Here is a 17,258-nt window from a genome sequence, read left to right as displayed (position 1 = left end):
TCTATGGCCCTGTCCCACCTTCTTTTCTCTTTTCGCCATTGATTTGTTGAAGACACTGGGTCAGTTGACCTTAGACCCTTTGTGTTTTCTGCTTTGAGAAGCAGGCGCTCGATGGGAGGTGGTGTGACCAGCTATGCCGGTGTGGTGTCCATGGCTTTACTGGGAAGTTTTGTGTCGATACATACTAACATCCCAGAAACTTCTGTTCTAGTCATCCATCCTCCAGGAGATCATCTGATATGTAAAAAGGCTTTGCGTACAAATATTTTAACCTGTTCTCTCCATAATAGAAAAAAAATTGGACACGGTTTAACTAGCCAATTAGGAGATTAATTGAATTAAAGTATATCCAAATAATGGAACATAGGTAGCTATCAACATTATACTTAATGATAGGGGGAAATACCATACAGTGTTAAGTGGAAAAAGCTGGTGACAAACTTGAGCATTTTGTGCGGTCTTTACTATTTTACAAATAGACACATGCAAAAACCCCGGAATGAAATACCCTCCCTAAATGTTAGCAGTTGTTGCCTCAAAGTGATAGAACTTTGAGGGTGGTTAGTTTCCTAACACATGTCGGTGTTTCCACTATCCCCCGACGAGTTTTACAATGGGATTTTTAAACAGCTCTAAGAAGAGAGGTGTGCACGTGCAGGGATTGGTACTGTGGGGGTGAGAGAGAAAGGAGAAGGGGAGACATGAACACACACTACTTCATCCTGGCACATAACTGATGAGGACAGATAAGCCCCGAGTGTTGAGAGTCTGAGATGAATGGAAATGGATGTCCTGATTCCCGAGCAAATGGTTTAAAAGTACAATAAGGACAGTCGAGAGAGCATCCACCCACTCTGGAATGTCTTTACGATCATTTTAAATCTCAGTCACCCAAGGCGGTGGGTGAAAGGGGCATCCCACATAACTGGGACAAAATTCTTCGTCTCTCCCTGTCTGCTCGTGAATAAAATGAGTATCATCATACCTACCTCTCAGGATCAAATGAGTTAATACATGGAAAATTTTACCTAGCACATTGTACATGCTCAATAAATTCGGTATATAGACTTTTTTGTGGATGAGGCCCAGGGAGAGTTAAGGGTTTGCTCAAGGTCACACAGCTCCCAGGAGTCGAGCAGGGGGTAAGAGTCTTAGTGTCTGGACTTTCTACTTTTGTTTTCTGCACTGTCCAAAACCACCCATCTTCAGACATGACCCAGAAATTGATCAGCAAATCCTGCAGTGGTCCAAATGAGGTCATCCCATTTCTAAGGTCTTCCCACTAGTTGTGTGGCAAACAATTATCAAGAGCCTATTATCAGCTGGGTACAGATGACATAGCAGTGGCTAGATATTAGGTAGATACTAAAAGGATGTTTTGGAAATTCTCTTTTGTTCTTTGGAGGGATTGATGGCATTCGACAAGTATGCCTTCTTGTGCTGGACCTGGGCACCCAGAGGTGTGTCAGGATTGGGCCAGTCCTGGAGGGGTCCTAGTTTAGAGGGGCAGACAGACACACACACGTGAGCTTCAAGTCAGGTGGTCTTGACACCAAATTGAGACCTAAGAGAAACTGCTGGGAACACAGAAGAAGAAGAAGTGAATTTGTCTGAGAATGGGGTGGGGAGGGGGACTTCAAAAGCAGGTGACCATGGACCTGGGCCTTGAAAGATGAGTGGAGATTGGCAAGATAGGAAAGGAGGCTGAAGAGAAGATGTGGAAGAGTGTAGTGTGTTTGAGGATGGGCTGCGTGTCTGCTGCACAGCTGGGAAGTGGCGAGGCAGGAGGGCAGCCATAGAGGAGAGTGGGAGGAAGGGCCAGAAGGAAAGGTGGCAGCAGGAGTTAATAGAGCTGTGGAGTATGGGAAAACATCCAGTGACATGGCTGTGCTTGGGGAATGGCAGCTGAAACCAAGTTTTGGGAATTTCTTCCCTGCAGGTGGGAGCGGAGGCTGAGGGCTCCGGCCTGGACTGGGGATCGGACGTCGGCTCTGGCTCTGGTGACCTGGTGCGCAGTGAGGAGCTGTTGAGAGTGAGTGTGAAGGATTAAAAGGCCTGGTGCCTGGGATGACCTTCGCGACAATCCAGGAGGGACGGGCTCGCGGGCGGACACCAGATGAAACCAGACTGGCCACCGTCAGTGACTGTTGAGGCTGATGGTGGGCTTCTGGGAGTTCATTATACTTTTCCTTCTACATTTATATATTTTTGCATATGTTTTCCACATCCATCAGTTTTGGTTTATTTTAAATGAGTTGGAGCCTAAATTTATATTCAGGACCTTCACTTCGCCACTTGCCTCCTTTCCCTGGCAGCCTTCTCCATCAGGTGTGTTCAAGTTCATGACCTTCACCTCTGCGAACTGGCTTCTGCCCCCCAACACCCCTTTACCTGTTACAGAGACCTGCTGGCCTTTTCTCTAGATAGCATTTCACACTGTGGCTTCTAGACCTTTCTTTAAATTCTCCTTGCCCTGAGGCAACCCCCTCCACACCTCTCTACACCACTTCTCCTACTGCTGCCTCTCGCTTCTCTGACTTCCTGCCCAAGGCTGAGCCCCCACTGGTCTGTCTCTGAGTTGCCCCCATGGAACACCTCCCTTCTCCAGCTGCCGCTGGTACCTCTGTCCCCAGCCCCCACCCTCATCTCCAGCCCTTCCTCTGAGCCCCTGTGCTGAATCCTCATGTAGAAGGCTGCCCCTCTGCCCACTCATCACGGCAGGGTTGGGAGGGTTTAGGATTCACTACCAGAGGCTAAAGAGACTACTAGCACATTGCAGGAAGCTTTTTTTAACAATGGGGGTTAACACAACAGGCATTTTTTGACTGACCTGTAATTAATCAGAAAACTGAATTAACCAGAGCATCTATGAGAATTCTAACAAATTGGATTTTTATTGTATACCTACATCTAGGGAGAAAACATGCTCTAATGGGCTCAGAAAGACCTGCATTCAAATCCCAGCTCTTCTACTAATTAGCTGTGTGTGTGTGACCCCTTCGGCAAGTCACGTCATCTCACTGAGCCTCAGTTTCCCCATCTGCTAAGTGGGAACACTAGTCTCTACTTGTAGAGTTGTTGTAAGCAACAGAGAGAACGGATGAACATATATGTTCAATATATATTTATCTTCTTCCTCATTGTTTCTTAATAGACTATCTGTTTTCTTAGGGTCCCCCAGGCCCCCCAGGCCCACCTGGCTTACCGGGGATTCCAGGAAAACCAGGAACTGATGTTTCCCCGGGACCCCCTGGATCTCCTGGAGAGGATGGAGCTGCGGGTGAACCTGGGCCCCCGGTGAGCCACTGAAGTCATTGCTTCTCTCTGTGGCCATGGGGTTTTCTCTAGCCAGGGAGGAACGTGCAGGCTGGAGACCCCAGCACTGTCCAAGCTCATGGCAGAGAGCGAGCAGCAAGCTAACATTTGTAAACAAAAATCTTCAGCCAAGTCATTGTTGAGAAGCAGCAGCCAAGAAAAACATCATCCTACACATCGTTTGCTGCTTTATCTTAGTCAGCATAGGAAAAGCAGACTCATGTGGAATCTTAGAATCACAGAGCATCAATGCTAGGCGTGGGGTGGGAGCCCCTTGGAGACCATCTAGTCCAACCTTGCCCCTGACTCCCCCACAGAAGAGAAAACTCAATCCAGAGAGCAAAAGGTACTCATCCACAGATGCTCAGCCAGCAGAGGCCAAGCTGTGCCATGGACCTGGCACAAGGTCCTAGACCCACCAGCCTCACCTGCTGGGTCCTCCCGGTCCTGGTGTCCATTTCTAGGGAGGGTTTGTATTTGATTCTTATTAAGGATGTTGTGGGCTGATTGTCATGGTTGTTCCCCAGGGCCCAGAGGGACAGCCTGGACTTGATGGAGCCTCTGGCCTTCCTGGGATGAAAGGAGAGAAGGTACAAAGAAGGTGGGAGGGTTCCAATACGGGGAGCACATTGCCTCTCTGACCTCTAAACCTGACCTTGTCTCTTCTGTGAATGGCCCTCTCTAACCCCCTCCTGGTCCTCTCCACTGGATGTCCCCATCCTAGGAGTCTTTATGCACAAACCTGAACTCAGCATCTTCTCCGCCCACTCCTGCAAGTCCCCAGCTTCAGTGAATGGTGCCGCCTTCTATCCAGTCACCTGGGACCCCAAAACAGAGTCTTCTCTAACTCCCCCTTTCTCTCCCTTTCTTGCCACGATCTGTCTGTTGCCAAGACTGGCCAATCTGATGTCCACATCTCTCAGCTCTCTGTCCACCTGCTCTGACATTTGTTTTTCCTTACTCTCACTGTGGCATCGGGCTCCTCACTGGTGCCCCAGCCTCCACCCACTTGCCCAGTCCACTTTCTGTAGGAGGCTCTCATAAGTCGCTTTTCTCTTCTCAGAGACAATACCAGCATCGCCCCACTGCCTGCAGGACAGAACCCTAACTATGCACAGACCCTCAAGGCCCTTCCTGGCCTGCTTTACTAGCTCTTCCTACCCCTGGGCCCTCGCATGGCCTCCAGGCCTGCCAGCTCCGCTGAAATGCTCTGGGCGTGCTCTTCCTCCACAGCCTCCTGGCCTTGGCACCTGGTTTTCTCTCTGCCTCACATGTCTTTCCCTTTTCTCATTCTCCAAGGCTCCTTTCAGATATATCCTCTGGGAAGCTCTCCCAGACTCCTTATGAACAGAAAGCACGCCTCCTTCCTCCACATTAGCATAGTATTTATTCTGCTGGGACACAGCATAACCAATGACACTAAAGCTGTCGGCTTACCTGTCTGCTCTCCACTCCCACCCTGACCAACACAGTGTACCAGTACTGTCTGTGTATCCTTAGAACCTAGCACACTCCTCTGTTAGCCTTTGATAAATGAAAGCAACTTCTTTCGGGTGCCATGTTAATCTTCCATTCCCAGAGTTTTGCATGCCTTCACTCTCTTCATTTTTTCTGCAAGCCTGTCTTGTCTCCTGTCTGTAAGCCCCTAGTGGTGCTGTGAGGGGTGGGGACCTTGCCCCTACAGTGTTCCCAGCCTGGTTGATGAGATAAGCCATGTCCCAGAAAAATGGGGCAATAAAGGTAAGATTGGCCTCCCAGTGATACACTTATGAATTCACTGCGGTTCAGAGGGAGGGGCCCACCCCACTGGGATGGGGAGCAGGGGCCTTCTGTGTACCCCACCTGGATAAGTCTTAGAAACTTCCTAGATGCCACCGTTTTCACTAAACTGAATTTCCAATTTCTGTCAGCTTTCAAATCGTGTTTATTTTAATCGAAACAGTAACTGGATTTTCAGGGAAAGCTCATTTCTCAGAAAAAGAATAAACAGTTGTCAAGCTTTATAGAACTCATTTTACATGTACCAAATATTTCATAAGAAATTAAATTTTACAGGAAACATCACAGACCTACCCTCATCTTCCCTGTTCTCCTTACCAGCTTCTCCCCCTCTCGCCCCCACAAACCCCTCCCACACTCGTCTGGCACTTAAAAATACACCCATATCCGCAGACAGACACCCGAGCAGGCACAGTCTGAAGCTGCTCAGAACGTCAGGATTACCCAGAATAATCGCTGGAGATAAATCACATTTTTCCCCTTGAAATTTGCTGTGAGTCCTAATTCATTGCATTGTGTGTGTGTGATACTTTCTGGTCAAGTAAAAGCAGAAGCAGACTCTAGAAGGAACCTTGCTCAAGGGGAAACTTGCACATGCCATTTGCCTTAAAAAAATAAAAATAAAAAAGTAAACCAAAGAGTCTTGTCTAGATAAATCATAAAAACATGCTCAAGAAAAAGAACAATCCCCAAAACATAACACAAAGAAGATACAATGATACACTTGATCCTGACTCCCCTCCACATTTTCTGTTCTTCTGCTCGCATACCTCCGGTCACAAGGGACTCATTTCCTGCCCAGGCAGTGCCTGCCACAGTTGCATAGATACTTGTAGGGAGATCTTCCTTCATACTGCAAGGAAATCAGCCTCTCTTCTCACTTGCAGGGCACTTACATCAGTGTAGGAAGTTGTCTAAAGTGGGGTTTTTCCACAATGAATAAGGTCCAGTTTATTTGGCTGGAAAAAAAAATATTGTTACATATAATCATAGTTTTCAAATGTGGGATTGTCACCAAAATGATGGTCATTAAGAATTTATCAAATAGGTTATTGTACATTGAGTTTCCATGATAGAAATATTCCTTAATTTATTTTCCTCAAATTAAGATGAGCAGCTAACTCTGAGATCTTTAGCTCATGATGGAATAGGCAAGGAGGAGCCTGTTTTCACAGCTACAGCATGCCTCTGGAAAGGATGCTGAAGAACTTGCTGGAGATGGAACTCTGGGAAATTCCTTCCTGCTTTTTGCACTGCAGATTCCGCCACCCAGTTCTTCATCACATGTCTAGGATTTACAGTGATCATTCTTTTCCTTCTTTTACAATCCAAATCATTCTTTGTCTTCTTCGGACTCAAAAGATGTCAGGACATCCAGGTAGAAAAGAGTTTGTGTTTTGAAATTTTTTTCAGTGCTTAGAATTGCTGAGGAATGTTAAGCTAGTAACTAACAGGCTTTAAGTAATCTCACCAAGCTACCAAAATGTCATTGTTTGCATTGCAAAACCAGCTTCTTTCTTTTCCATGAGATGTAAGAGCAATGCAGATAAATCATCATCATCTTCCCATTCTCCAGGTAATCCCAACTTGGCTTTGAGCAATCTCTAAATCTTGTGTAATAAAGAACAGAGAGTCCTTATTACTTCAGAACCTGAGCCAGGAGCCGCTCTTAACTGGAATCTGGTAACGGGTTTAAAGCTTATAACAACTTGCTTCAATTAAACATTCCAGTACTGGCCTGATTTCCTATTTTTATATCTTCTTTCACCATCAGATAGGTTTAGTTCAAAATCTGGATTATAGGCCCCAATAAAACCAAATAAACTAGAGTCAGTTGTAATGATAACACAGTGAAGTTATTAGTATAACAAACACCATGAGCAAAACCAGTAGGCATCCACACTCAGTAAGTCGTGCAGTCTCAGAGACCACAACGGGAAAAGTATCCATGCATTTGTTAGCTTTTTGATGGTCCCGTATGATGAAGTCTAATGATATCCTTAGCAAATCTAGTTACCATAATGAGCCAAAATTTCTAATGAATTCCAAACCATGATTTTGCAACATGCAGCACTTTTTCCTGCTCCTGATTCCTTCACAGTGTTTCTGTTATAGAACCGATTTCTCCATACTTCATCATCACAGCCAGGCTTGCAGCGGGGCTGGTTGAAATTCCAAGATGGTACTGGCCTCCCTACACAATTTTCTCACTGAGGAATGAAGTATAGCTCTACCATCACCATTTCAGAAGTATGGGTTCTTTGCTGACCGTTTTAATTGGGGCTCCCACTTTACACTCCAACTCGTCATGTAAATTCCATTAAGGTGAGCTCTTCCATCCCCAAGCCGATCTGCTGAAATTCCAAATTGGTAGCCACCAAATCTGTGAGCCAGTGGAGTGGGCCCAAATACCGTCTCTTTACACATAGTGTGTCTGTAGCCTGGTTTTTTTCTGTAATTCTCTCTTCAGGTGTGTCTCTTCTGTTATTCAGCTCTTCCGTAGAGTTCTTCCTTTTGACAGTTATATATTTTTATTTCTAAGATCTCTAATTGATTCTTTGCCACAACCACTGTTCTTATTTCATAATAGTCTGTCCTTGTTTCATGGCTGTAATAGCTTCCCTTTTCTCCCCAAGAGTATGTATTGTGTACTTAAAGTCCTGATTGGATTGTGTCCTCAACTGCATTTCCTCACACACATTTCACTGTTGACATCGTTGTCTCTTTCATCGTGCTGTCTTCCCTCAGGTGTGCGATGTTTCTTGCTTGTGTGTTTGCTTTTGAAATTGGAATCCCTCTTTGGTCTGTTTTTTGCATGTGTTTTTTGGGCAGTAGCTACTTCCAGGATATCCAGGTTTGGGGAAGGGGATGGGAAGAGTAGGTTGTGCCATCACGAAGGCACCTCAACAGCTGATCTTGTGAGTATGGGGTTTCCCTGAACCTCCCAGTAAACAACTCTTATTGTTATTTTACTAACGGTAGGAGTAGGAGATGAGGGGAGATGGGCAGGGCCTTGCCCCAGAAATTCAGCCTGTCTCCCGGTCAAAGCCACACCCTGCTCCTGGCTTCCACCACCACTTTGCCCGATACTTTCCTGCCCTGGTTTCTCTCCATGACTGAAGCCTCCGGCTTCAGCTTCTCATCTGTTTTTCCTTTGGCATTCTTCACCCTCCATCTTATTCAGGTTCAACATTTTTCTCCATCTTATTTTTGAGTGTGACTCTTTTGGAACTATCCACTCTGTCATTTCTATGGAATTGGGACAGGGGGAAGGGCACAGGCTTAGATGACAGATATGTCATAATCAGGTGTTACGGCCTTCTGTGTGGCCGTGCAGTTGCTGGCTCCTTCTCTTGTGGGTGTTTTGAGGTTTCTCCAGAGAGTCTCCAGCTGGGGGCCCCCAACTGTAGTTTCTTGATGTAGGACTATTTCCTATGGCTTACCACTTCTGATGACCAGCCCCTGTTGGTCCTCCCCTCTGCTCAGAGCTCACAAATGGCTCCTTTCCATGGGATCCATATCTGACCCCCAGGGAACCTATACTGTGGCCCACATGCAAGGGTGGACATGCACCCTGTTTTCGTGCAATACACACACCCCCATTCTGGGGCCACTCCGGTCACCTTTCGGTCTTTAGATTTTTTCCAAAAAAAAAAGTCAGTCATCACTCTACATATCCAAAAGTCTAGTAAATACATATCAAGTTCTTGAAGCCCCTTCCTTTGGCTTCAGGTTAGGAGAAGCATCCCTTTACATCCATCACAGGAGGGATGGGGAAGGGACTGCCTGGTACTAATAACCCTCCAAGGGAATTCTTCCTCTACAGTCTCTCCATGGTTGATTTTCAACTTCTCTTTTTTACTCTTAAGGTAGGTGATGAGCTAATGGTTGAAAAATGGGTTTCACAGCTTTCAGCATGATGCGCCTAGCAACTGACCACTATTGTCACGTACTCGGCTTTGAGATATCAGCCAAAACCGAGACAAAAAGAGTCCCATGTAGATATCCTGTTACTTAAGAATTCATAATTCTACATTTTATTACGAACATACCTTATTAGATATATATTAATTTACCTGTCTTTGTTTGTTTGTTTGTTTTTCAGGGAGCGAGAGGGCCTAATGGCTCAGTTGGTGAAAAGGTAAAAGAAAAAAAAAATAGCATTTTCTTCCTTCCTCCCCTTTCTCTGGATTTACTATAATTGAACTGTTGGGCTGGAATGTTGAATGTATAAATGTCATGGAGCAGAAAGAACTGCATCCCAAAGGAACTGCTCAGGGAAGGCAGAACAGCTGGAGACGGAGGGGAGCAGATAACCTGCCATGTTTTCTCCTTCCTCACCCCTCCACGCAAATGTGCTCAAATGAGTGCCTCAGCTTATCTCCATGTGCAACGTCAATTAGCCAGACAACGGTTCCTGTACCATGGAGCAGTACAGATCAGAGAATTCACCAACCTAATTAAGCTCAAAGAATGATTTTCTGACTCGGGTGTCGTTCCTTCCGTGAGTGAATCCAGGGCTGGGTAGTCAGCCTGTTCTCTTCCCTACAGGGTGACCCCGGCAACAGAGGCTCACCAGGACCCCCAGGGAAAAATGGACAAGTTGGCACTCCTGGGATCATGGGACCCCCAGGGCCTCCCGGACCCCCTGGGCCTCCGGGTCCTGGGTGCACAATGGGACTTGGATTTGAGGTACTTTTCGCCCTTTCTGTGGCTAAAGAACAATGTGTCTAAAAGGCTCTGGAAAGATCAGCGAACTGAACGCCAGTTCAAGGGCAGAGGCTGTGCCGTTTCCCAGCAAGCCCCGATTCCCAAAACCACACCTGGTGCAGATAGGTGCGCTCAGGAATTAGATTTAAAGTTTTCATTCTTCTTCCTTCCCTAGGATACCGAAGGCTCTGGAAGCATCAGGCTACTGCACGAACCCAGAATCTCTGGACCAATGGCTTCAAATGTAGGTTGACTTGTGAAACCTTCATTTTGTGGGGTGCCACCCTGGCTCTGCAACCTGCAATAATTCACCTTCTCTGTGCCACCAGCTCCCAGTCGTGCAATGGGGAGACTAGATGCTCTTCACAGCATGTTTCTTTGAAGAGCAGCACAGAAAATTTGCAAAAACAGCATGTGGGAAAACTAGAAAATCACTTTTTTCTCTTTCTCTGTCCAGTCCCTTACCATCTAGCACCTCTCCTTCATTGCTCCCTTGCTGCTCCATTCAATCCTGAAACTTTGACCCTTTTCAAAACCCCATGCTCCTGACTGGTGCCCCTCCTTGCTGCACCTAGCCCCTGAAGAAGAGGTGTTATCCATCTTCTGCTATGATACTTGCTCTCCAGAGGACCAGTCTCTAGGATCTCATTATCTTTGTCAAGTGGGACCCAGAACTGAGCGCTCAATCCAGGAGGCGCAGAGCCTTGCAGACAGGCTCATAGGCTTCCGTGATTGACTAGAAGACCTTCCTATGCCCCACATGCAGAGGGCTCTGAGATTCAGAGTCAAGAGGACACTTACTCTGTGCTGGGTGGGAGAGGGCCTCTGATCTCATTGTTCTCTGTGGAAAGGGAAATTTGCTCTTCGTCTTTTGCTCTTATTGTCTGGGAGAAAATCCATGCAAGAGTGTATGAAGAGATGACAAGATCTAAAGATAGATAGAGAGTGAGCAAAATGAATAGAAAGAAAACAGAGGATACTTACTTGTTTCTTTGTTTTGCCAGGGTCCCAAAGGAGAAAAAGGAGACCCGGGACCCAAGGTGAGGTCACAGAACGGAGGTGGGTTGGGAGGACTGTCCAGCCTGATTCTGGGAGCGTTGTCCATGTGCAATGAATTGTTTTTCCACTCTCGCTCCTAAATCCAGGGTGACAGAGGGATGGATGGAGCCAGTATTGTGGGACCCCCTGGTCCCAGGGGGCCACCAGGGCACCTCAAGGTCTTGTCTAATGTGAGTATTATCCAGGTCAGAATGTGGCTGTGCATTTTCTGCCTTTGCTAAAGGGGGGAGAAAATTCTCCACAATTTCAGGGCCTTCGGGGCTGCTGGTTATGCGAGGGGCACATAGCCGGCATCTGGCGTTTGAGGTTCTACCTGCCAGCATGCCCCACCTGTCTTTCTACCCCAGTACCACTGTTCTCTCACAGGGTGCTTCCAGAGCACTCCCCTCTGGGTGACAGCATTTGCAGTCAGGAGAATGGCTGTAACAGAGCTATAACAGAGAGGAAAAGGAACATAAGTCGGGGCACAAGGGAAGAAAGATGTTTTGGGATATGAGAAATCAAGGAAGACTTTCTGGAGGAAGTGTCTTTGAGCAGAGATTTGAAAGCTGAGAGGGATTTTACCAGGTAAGCCTGGAGAACAGGACTTCCAGAATTCAGGTTGCAGGGACATTTTGAGCCAAAGCACAGATTTGAACAACATGGGTTTGTCCAAGGCACAGGGAGCGTGGGGGTAGGTGGAGAGTGATGTAAATGTGTAGAGAAGACCCAGATGTGAGCTGGGACCAGATCGTGGTCCACTTCATATTAGGACATCACATTGGCCCTTCTGAGAGAAATAATGTCATATGATAGATGATAGAAAGACAAAAAGTTCCAAATAACTAGAAAAAAGAGAAATAGAATATAAAAATGTATGTGTGTATATATATATGTGTGTGTATATATATGATTAAAATATATATATATGATTAAAAATATGAAGTGTGGATAAGGATGTGTTGAAATAGATAATCTCACATGCTTTGGTGGAAGTGTAAATTGTATAGCCCCTTTAGACAGCTCTTTGGCAATCTGTTAAAACTAAAAATGTCCATACCCAAAAATTCCACATGGAAAGATCTCTATGCCATTGGAATGAGTGAAAAGAAGCAAGGTAAAGAATAATACATATAGACTGATGCCATTTATATAAAATAACTACATGGACATGCAGCATAGGGAATATAGTCAATAATAACTATGTAAGGCATCAGAGGGGTACTAGACTTATCAGGGTGATCACTTTGTAAGTTATATAAATGTCTAATCACTATGTTGTATACCTAAAACTAATATAATATTGTATGTCAACTGTAATTGAAAAAGAAAAAAGTTTAAAAAACTAAAATTAACTGTATGGACAAACACACACATACCAACAACACTACAAGCTTTCTATAGGTGTATGGAGATATATATATATATATATATATATATATATTTAAAATTTTTAAAGAGAGAAGGCATTCATATATTGTGTAATTTTAAGATTAATTGAAAAAGGAAAATGATAAGGCAACCCTGAGATGTTTTATAAGCAGTGGCAAGGATGGGTGTCTTGGCAATGGGTTCAGGGTGTTATCAGTGTCTGCTGGGTTCTGCCACGCTGGGTGACTTCAGTTAAAGCCTCACTGCCAGGAACATGGTAGAACACATTCCACCCTTGTCTTATTGTCTGATTTTCTTCTTTTTAGTCTTTGATCAACATCACCCATGGATTCATGAATCTCTCAGACATTCCTGAGCTCGCTGGGCCTCCGGTGTGTATCTACAGCTGCCCTAGATTGAGATTCCTTCCCAGATGCCCCTGTTGAAACTAAATTGGGTTGGTTTGGAACCCTTTTAGCTGCTGAAGCATAGAGCTAGACTATATCAAAGTAGAGTGGAAAGAGAACTTTGCATTTCTGAGAAGTTGCTATCACATTAATTTGATCACGCAGGAAGTTTTATTCAATGCAGTGGAAGCTTCCAGTCCTGTGCATCAGAAATATATGTAATGGAAATCAGAGAATCACAAGCAGCAAACCAATTGACGTCTGTGCAACACTTTTGGCCCACTTTTATTTACCTGATCTCAATTCACAGAACGAGAAGAGCCTAGAGAGACCTGTCTTTGTGCTAATGGGGAAACAGGCGCATAAGGAGGGAACGTGACTTGCTTCCGTCTTTCTAGCCCCATTTTAGACATCAGGAACACACACAGAAGCTACACTATTTCTGCAAGTCCACAGAGTCCGTCCTTGGCATAACAGGACCCAAGAGGAAGGAAGCTTCCTTTCACAGTCTGTGCAATAAATCCCCATTGCATCTTCCAGCACCTGCTGGTGACAGCTGGGGAAGGAGGGAAGAGTTACGGCCTTAGGAGCCTTGGGGTTCCGGCCCCATCTCTGCTACACACCACTGAGCCTCTGAGCCTCTTCTCTGATAACACCTCACCAGCCTTGGGGCAGCTTATAAGAGGTGATGGATGTGAAAATGCTTCGCAAACTGGCACTCTGTGTAAGCCGACATGGAGCCTCTGGCCTTCATAGCTGTGCAGTCCAGCTATCTGCTGTTGCTACTCACTCTTGCAGTCCCCAGTGAGGGTGGCCTGAACCCTCACAATTCACATCCTGGGGAAAATTCAGTGCCTTTCCCAAGCCTACAAATATCTGAGAGGTTCCTCTAGAGCTGGTTTCTCCTGCTCAGTGACCTCTGTTGGTGGGTCGTTTTGCTGCCTCTTCTATATCGCATCCAATGGAGCTCCCTTTCCTTGATTTCTACTAAAATCATCCAAAGCGCCCCAATAATCAAACCCTAATGTAAACCAGCTAACAAGCAAAAGTCATTTCAAAGAGGGCCTTGGATTTTCTAAAACTGTTGGACATTTGGGGTGTTAAGTGGGTTGATACTGAAGCAAAACGCAGTCAGCCTAAAATCGAAGATTCGGCATCGCCCCTCTGAGTCCCTGGGCCGTGTCTGCTGCATTGCCATACCACCACCCCGGGGAATCCTCCTTCCTCCTCAACCCCTGTCCTCCTCTTCAGCAAATCCAGACCCTCAAGGGGCCTCTTCATCCCTAATGGAGGATCAAGACTGTCCTACTCAGAGGCAGTTCCCTGTCTGGGAAGACTCAAGTTCCCGCAGGCACCCTTAATGCTTTTCCACCCCACTACATATACAGCATATTGAGAAACTTGTTGCCATCCAGTTATCTCTCTCTGTATATATATTCTGCCAAACTTATACATCTTTACTAGGTATGTGGGTATCTGGGCTGGTAGGAAGAAAAATCTTGACTCCATGTGAAGTGAACCACAAACTCTCTGTTCCAGGACCTTTAAAATGGCTGGTCCTTTAAAATTCGTGCTCCTACTGAGGGAAAAAAAAAACTGAGTCTCACCAACATGGCCCCACTTCCACCCCCAAATACCCCAGCACACCCTTTGGCCCCATCCCTTGGAGTTTAGGATCTTGTTTTCTGAGAGTATTTGTCAAGGTCAAGTGCTGCATTTATCGCACTCCCAGACACTTCAGAAGCAGAGTGATTTCCCGGAGGAGGAGGCTGCCACCCAGAATGCAGAGAGTTCTGGCTCTGGGGACAGGAGTTCTGGGTGCCTGTGCACAGTTTCTGGCTCTGTCACTCACCAGCTGCGTGACTCCACAGTTCCTTCCCCTACTGGGCCCCAGCATTATCTTCTGCAAAATGGATTGGGAGCCCCACTGTGTGGGAACATGCTTAAGCCTTTGGAAGGTGCTGGGGGGCAGTGGGCCCCTGAGGCTCTGGAAATGCTGCTCCTAAACCACCTGCTTTGTCTTTGTTGTGTCACAGGGCCCAGAGGGCATGCCTGGGCTGCCAGGATTTCCAGTAAGTACCACAGTAACCATCTTCCCTCTGTACTGTGGCTGTGCTCATTCTGTTCCTTTCACTGGGAACGCCCTTCTCCTCCATCTGCATGATAAAGCTGTAGCACCCGTCTTGTTCCTGTAACCTTTCCTCATTGCCCCCCACCCGGAGTGACCCTATCTCTGTAGGGCTTTATTTTCACCTGTGCTGTTGGTTTGTTTGTTTGTTTGTCTCTTGTTTTTGCCTTGAATAACAGTTACTTGTGCCCTTGTTTTTTTCCTTGACCGCACTGTGAACACCTTGTGGAGGGCTGGGTCTTGTTCCTCTCTTTTTCCCCCACGGTTAGCCAGTGGCTGGCTTCCTATGAATACAATCACGCATTTCAAGTAGATACAGTCCATAGTCCAAATAGATAATGTTTTTAAAGAAAGAGGATGGTAGCAGTGGAGACTGGAGAGAGGAGAATCACAAGACTAGAAGTGCAGTAATTAATAAATAGTCTGTGGGGACCGCACGATGGGGTTTCCAGCATGGAAGCTGAAAGAGCATTTCTGTGTAGAAAAAGCTCTAATGGCTAACTCACCCTTTAACTCAGAAGACGAGACAGGAACTTGTGAAAAGCTAAAGAGCAATAGTGTCGAAACGCCTTTGAGGGCCAGATGTCTGGCTATGTGAGTCATTGTCACATAGATATTTGGCATCTGTTGGAGTAGAGAAGAAGCCACCTCAGACTGGATGCGCAGAAATTGGCTTTGCAGAGGGGCGGATGGGCATATCTGCAGGGAGAACAGCACGGCCGGAAGTGCAGAGGCAGTGGGGAGTGCAGAGAGTGTCAAGGCAAAGGCTCGCCCCTGGGGGTGTGGTGAAGAGAGAAAGATGAGGTGCTTAGGCTGGCTGGGATGGGTTTGGGTGTCAGGCTAGAATGTTTGGATCCCATCCCATAGGTAATAGGGAGCCAGAGCAGGGGCGGGAGTCATGGAAGGTCAATGGTGGGTAGAGACGGGTTGCAGAATGGCATAGAGGACCCACGAGGAGGCAGAGGCAGCAGGACCAGGCTGTTTCCGTAGTGCCCATAGGAGGAAAACAAAGTTCAAAAAGGCACGAGGCCTCCAGGCCTCTTAACACTCAGTGCTGTCTTTTCTCCACCAGACCACAATTTCCAGACCACTTAAAATCAGGAAAACATCACAACTACTTATGACTTACACCTACCAGGGGAACGGCACTCTCTGTTCTCCTATCGTTTGAAAAAAAAAATACTTCTGTTTGATCAAAGCACTATAATCTTAATAAACACCAAAACTACTCTCCAATGATTCCTTCCAGGGCCCTAGAGGACCCAAAGGGGACACTGGTGTGCCTGGATTTCCAGGGCTAAAAGGAGAACAGGTAAGAGGGGCCCAGGTCTCTGGGTGGGGCAGGCTCCAAAATTTACTAAATATTTCAAAGTGGCCAAAAGTAGCTGTTAACTTTTTAGAAATTTTGAGATATAATTCACATACCATAAAATCCACCACCCCCTTTAAATTACTGAATTCATTGAATTTTAGTATGTTCACAGGGGTGTGTAACCATCACCACGACCTAATTCCAGAACGTTTTCATCTTACCCAGAAGTAACTCCTTATCTATTAACAGTTACTCTTCAGTTGTTAACTTTTATGATTTCAAGGTTCCTCCAGGGTGAAGGTGGGTTTTGGGTAGAGAAATTGATTTTCATCATATTTTCCAAAAAGGACTCAACCAATGCTCCCTTGAATGCTGTTATCACACGAGCCATGTTTGCTTAACTGCCTGTTGGGCACCCCCGAGAGAGTGTGCTCTCCCTAAGGGCAGACCTCAGCTGGTTCCTTTTTTGTAGCTCCAATCTTTAGCACAGAGCACAGCACACAAATGGCACTCAAACGATCTGTTGGATCAAAGAATGTATAATTAAAGGCAGTTTTGGTCCGGAATCTTTGGAATAAATACATTTAGTATGCAGAGCACATCCTGGGAACTCCTAGGGCACTGAACTGACCTTTTTACCCTCCACATGTGCTGTTAGAATTAACTTCCCAGTTGGGGTTTATAGATAAGTGACATCTATAAACAGGCTGCAAAGACTCTGGATTGGATGCATTTATTCATCCATCCATTTATGGACGGATTATATCTTATATCCATTCCCTAAGGCATGCCAGCCAGATTCCTGTACTAGGCACTAGGGATATAGAAATAAGATAAGTGCAACAGATATGCAAAGAGCCAACACAGAGAGTGGTCATTGCTGTAGTGGGAGCAACCCCTGTGACTGCCTTGGGGAGTCAAGGAGGGTGGGGTGTCTCTAAGAGGAGGGAGCGTTAGGGAGTGTTAAGCCCCCACCATTCCACACTAGCCCCAGGAACAAGGAGAGAGGCTCCAGTATCTACTGAACCACAGTTCCAGGGTGTGGACGGTTGAGTGTGCTGGGCAAAGGGGTCTAAGTATGGTGCCACATAGGGTGATGTCTTGGGATGCTTTTCGCTGCCAGAATGGGGACAGAATGGGATGCGGACAGGGCAATTCTAGCTTGGGAGGGGTCCTGGTCAAGCAGGAGCGGCTCTTG

The 17,258-nt window shown here is 46.2% G+C and overlaps 1 protein-coding gene and 1 pseudogene across 1 annotated transcript in view; one reads left to right on the top strand and one right to left on the bottom strand.

Moving 5' to 3' along the window:
- COL15A1 (collagen type XV alpha 1 chain) overlaps positions 1-17,258 on the top strand; it is a 96,512-nt gene that overhangs the window by 53,820 nt on the left and 25,434 nt on the right. Inside the window, exons 12-22 of the mRNA XM_039856045.1 lie at positions 1,940-2,032; positions 3,172-3,297; positions 3,843-3,905; positions 9,200-9,235; positions 9,646-9,786; positions 9,980-10,048; positions 10,809-10,844; positions 10,950-11,033; positions 12,540-12,605; positions 14,657-14,692; positions 15,998-16,060. Coding sequence (XP_039711979.1) covers positions 1,940-2,032; positions 3,172-3,297; positions 3,843-3,905; positions 9,200-9,235; positions 9,646-9,786; positions 9,980-10,048; positions 10,809-10,844; positions 10,950-11,033; positions 12,540-12,605; positions 14,657-14,692; positions 15,998-16,060 — 813 coding nt within the window. The remainder of the gene's footprint in view (positions 1-1,939; positions 2,033-3,171; positions 3,298-3,842; positions 3,906-9,199; positions 9,236-9,645; positions 9,787-9,979; positions 10,049-10,808; positions 10,845-10,949; positions 11,034-12,539; positions 12,606-14,656; positions 14,693-15,997; positions 16,061-17,258) is intronic.
- Positions 6,199-7,740, bottom strand: LOC120597248 (protein adenylyltransferase SelO-like; annotated as a pseudogene).

The sequence above is a fragment of the Pteropus medius genome, unplaced genomic scaffold (genome assembly GCF_902729225.1).
Source record: "Pteropus medius unplaced genomic scaffold, Ma_sr-lr_union100, whole genome shotgun sequence".
NCBI lineage: Eukaryota > Metazoa > Chordata > Mammalia > Chiroptera > Pteropodidae > Pteropus > Pteropus medius.
Note: the sequence above shows the minus strand (reverse complement) of the source record. Positions and strands in the feature narration are given on the sequence as shown.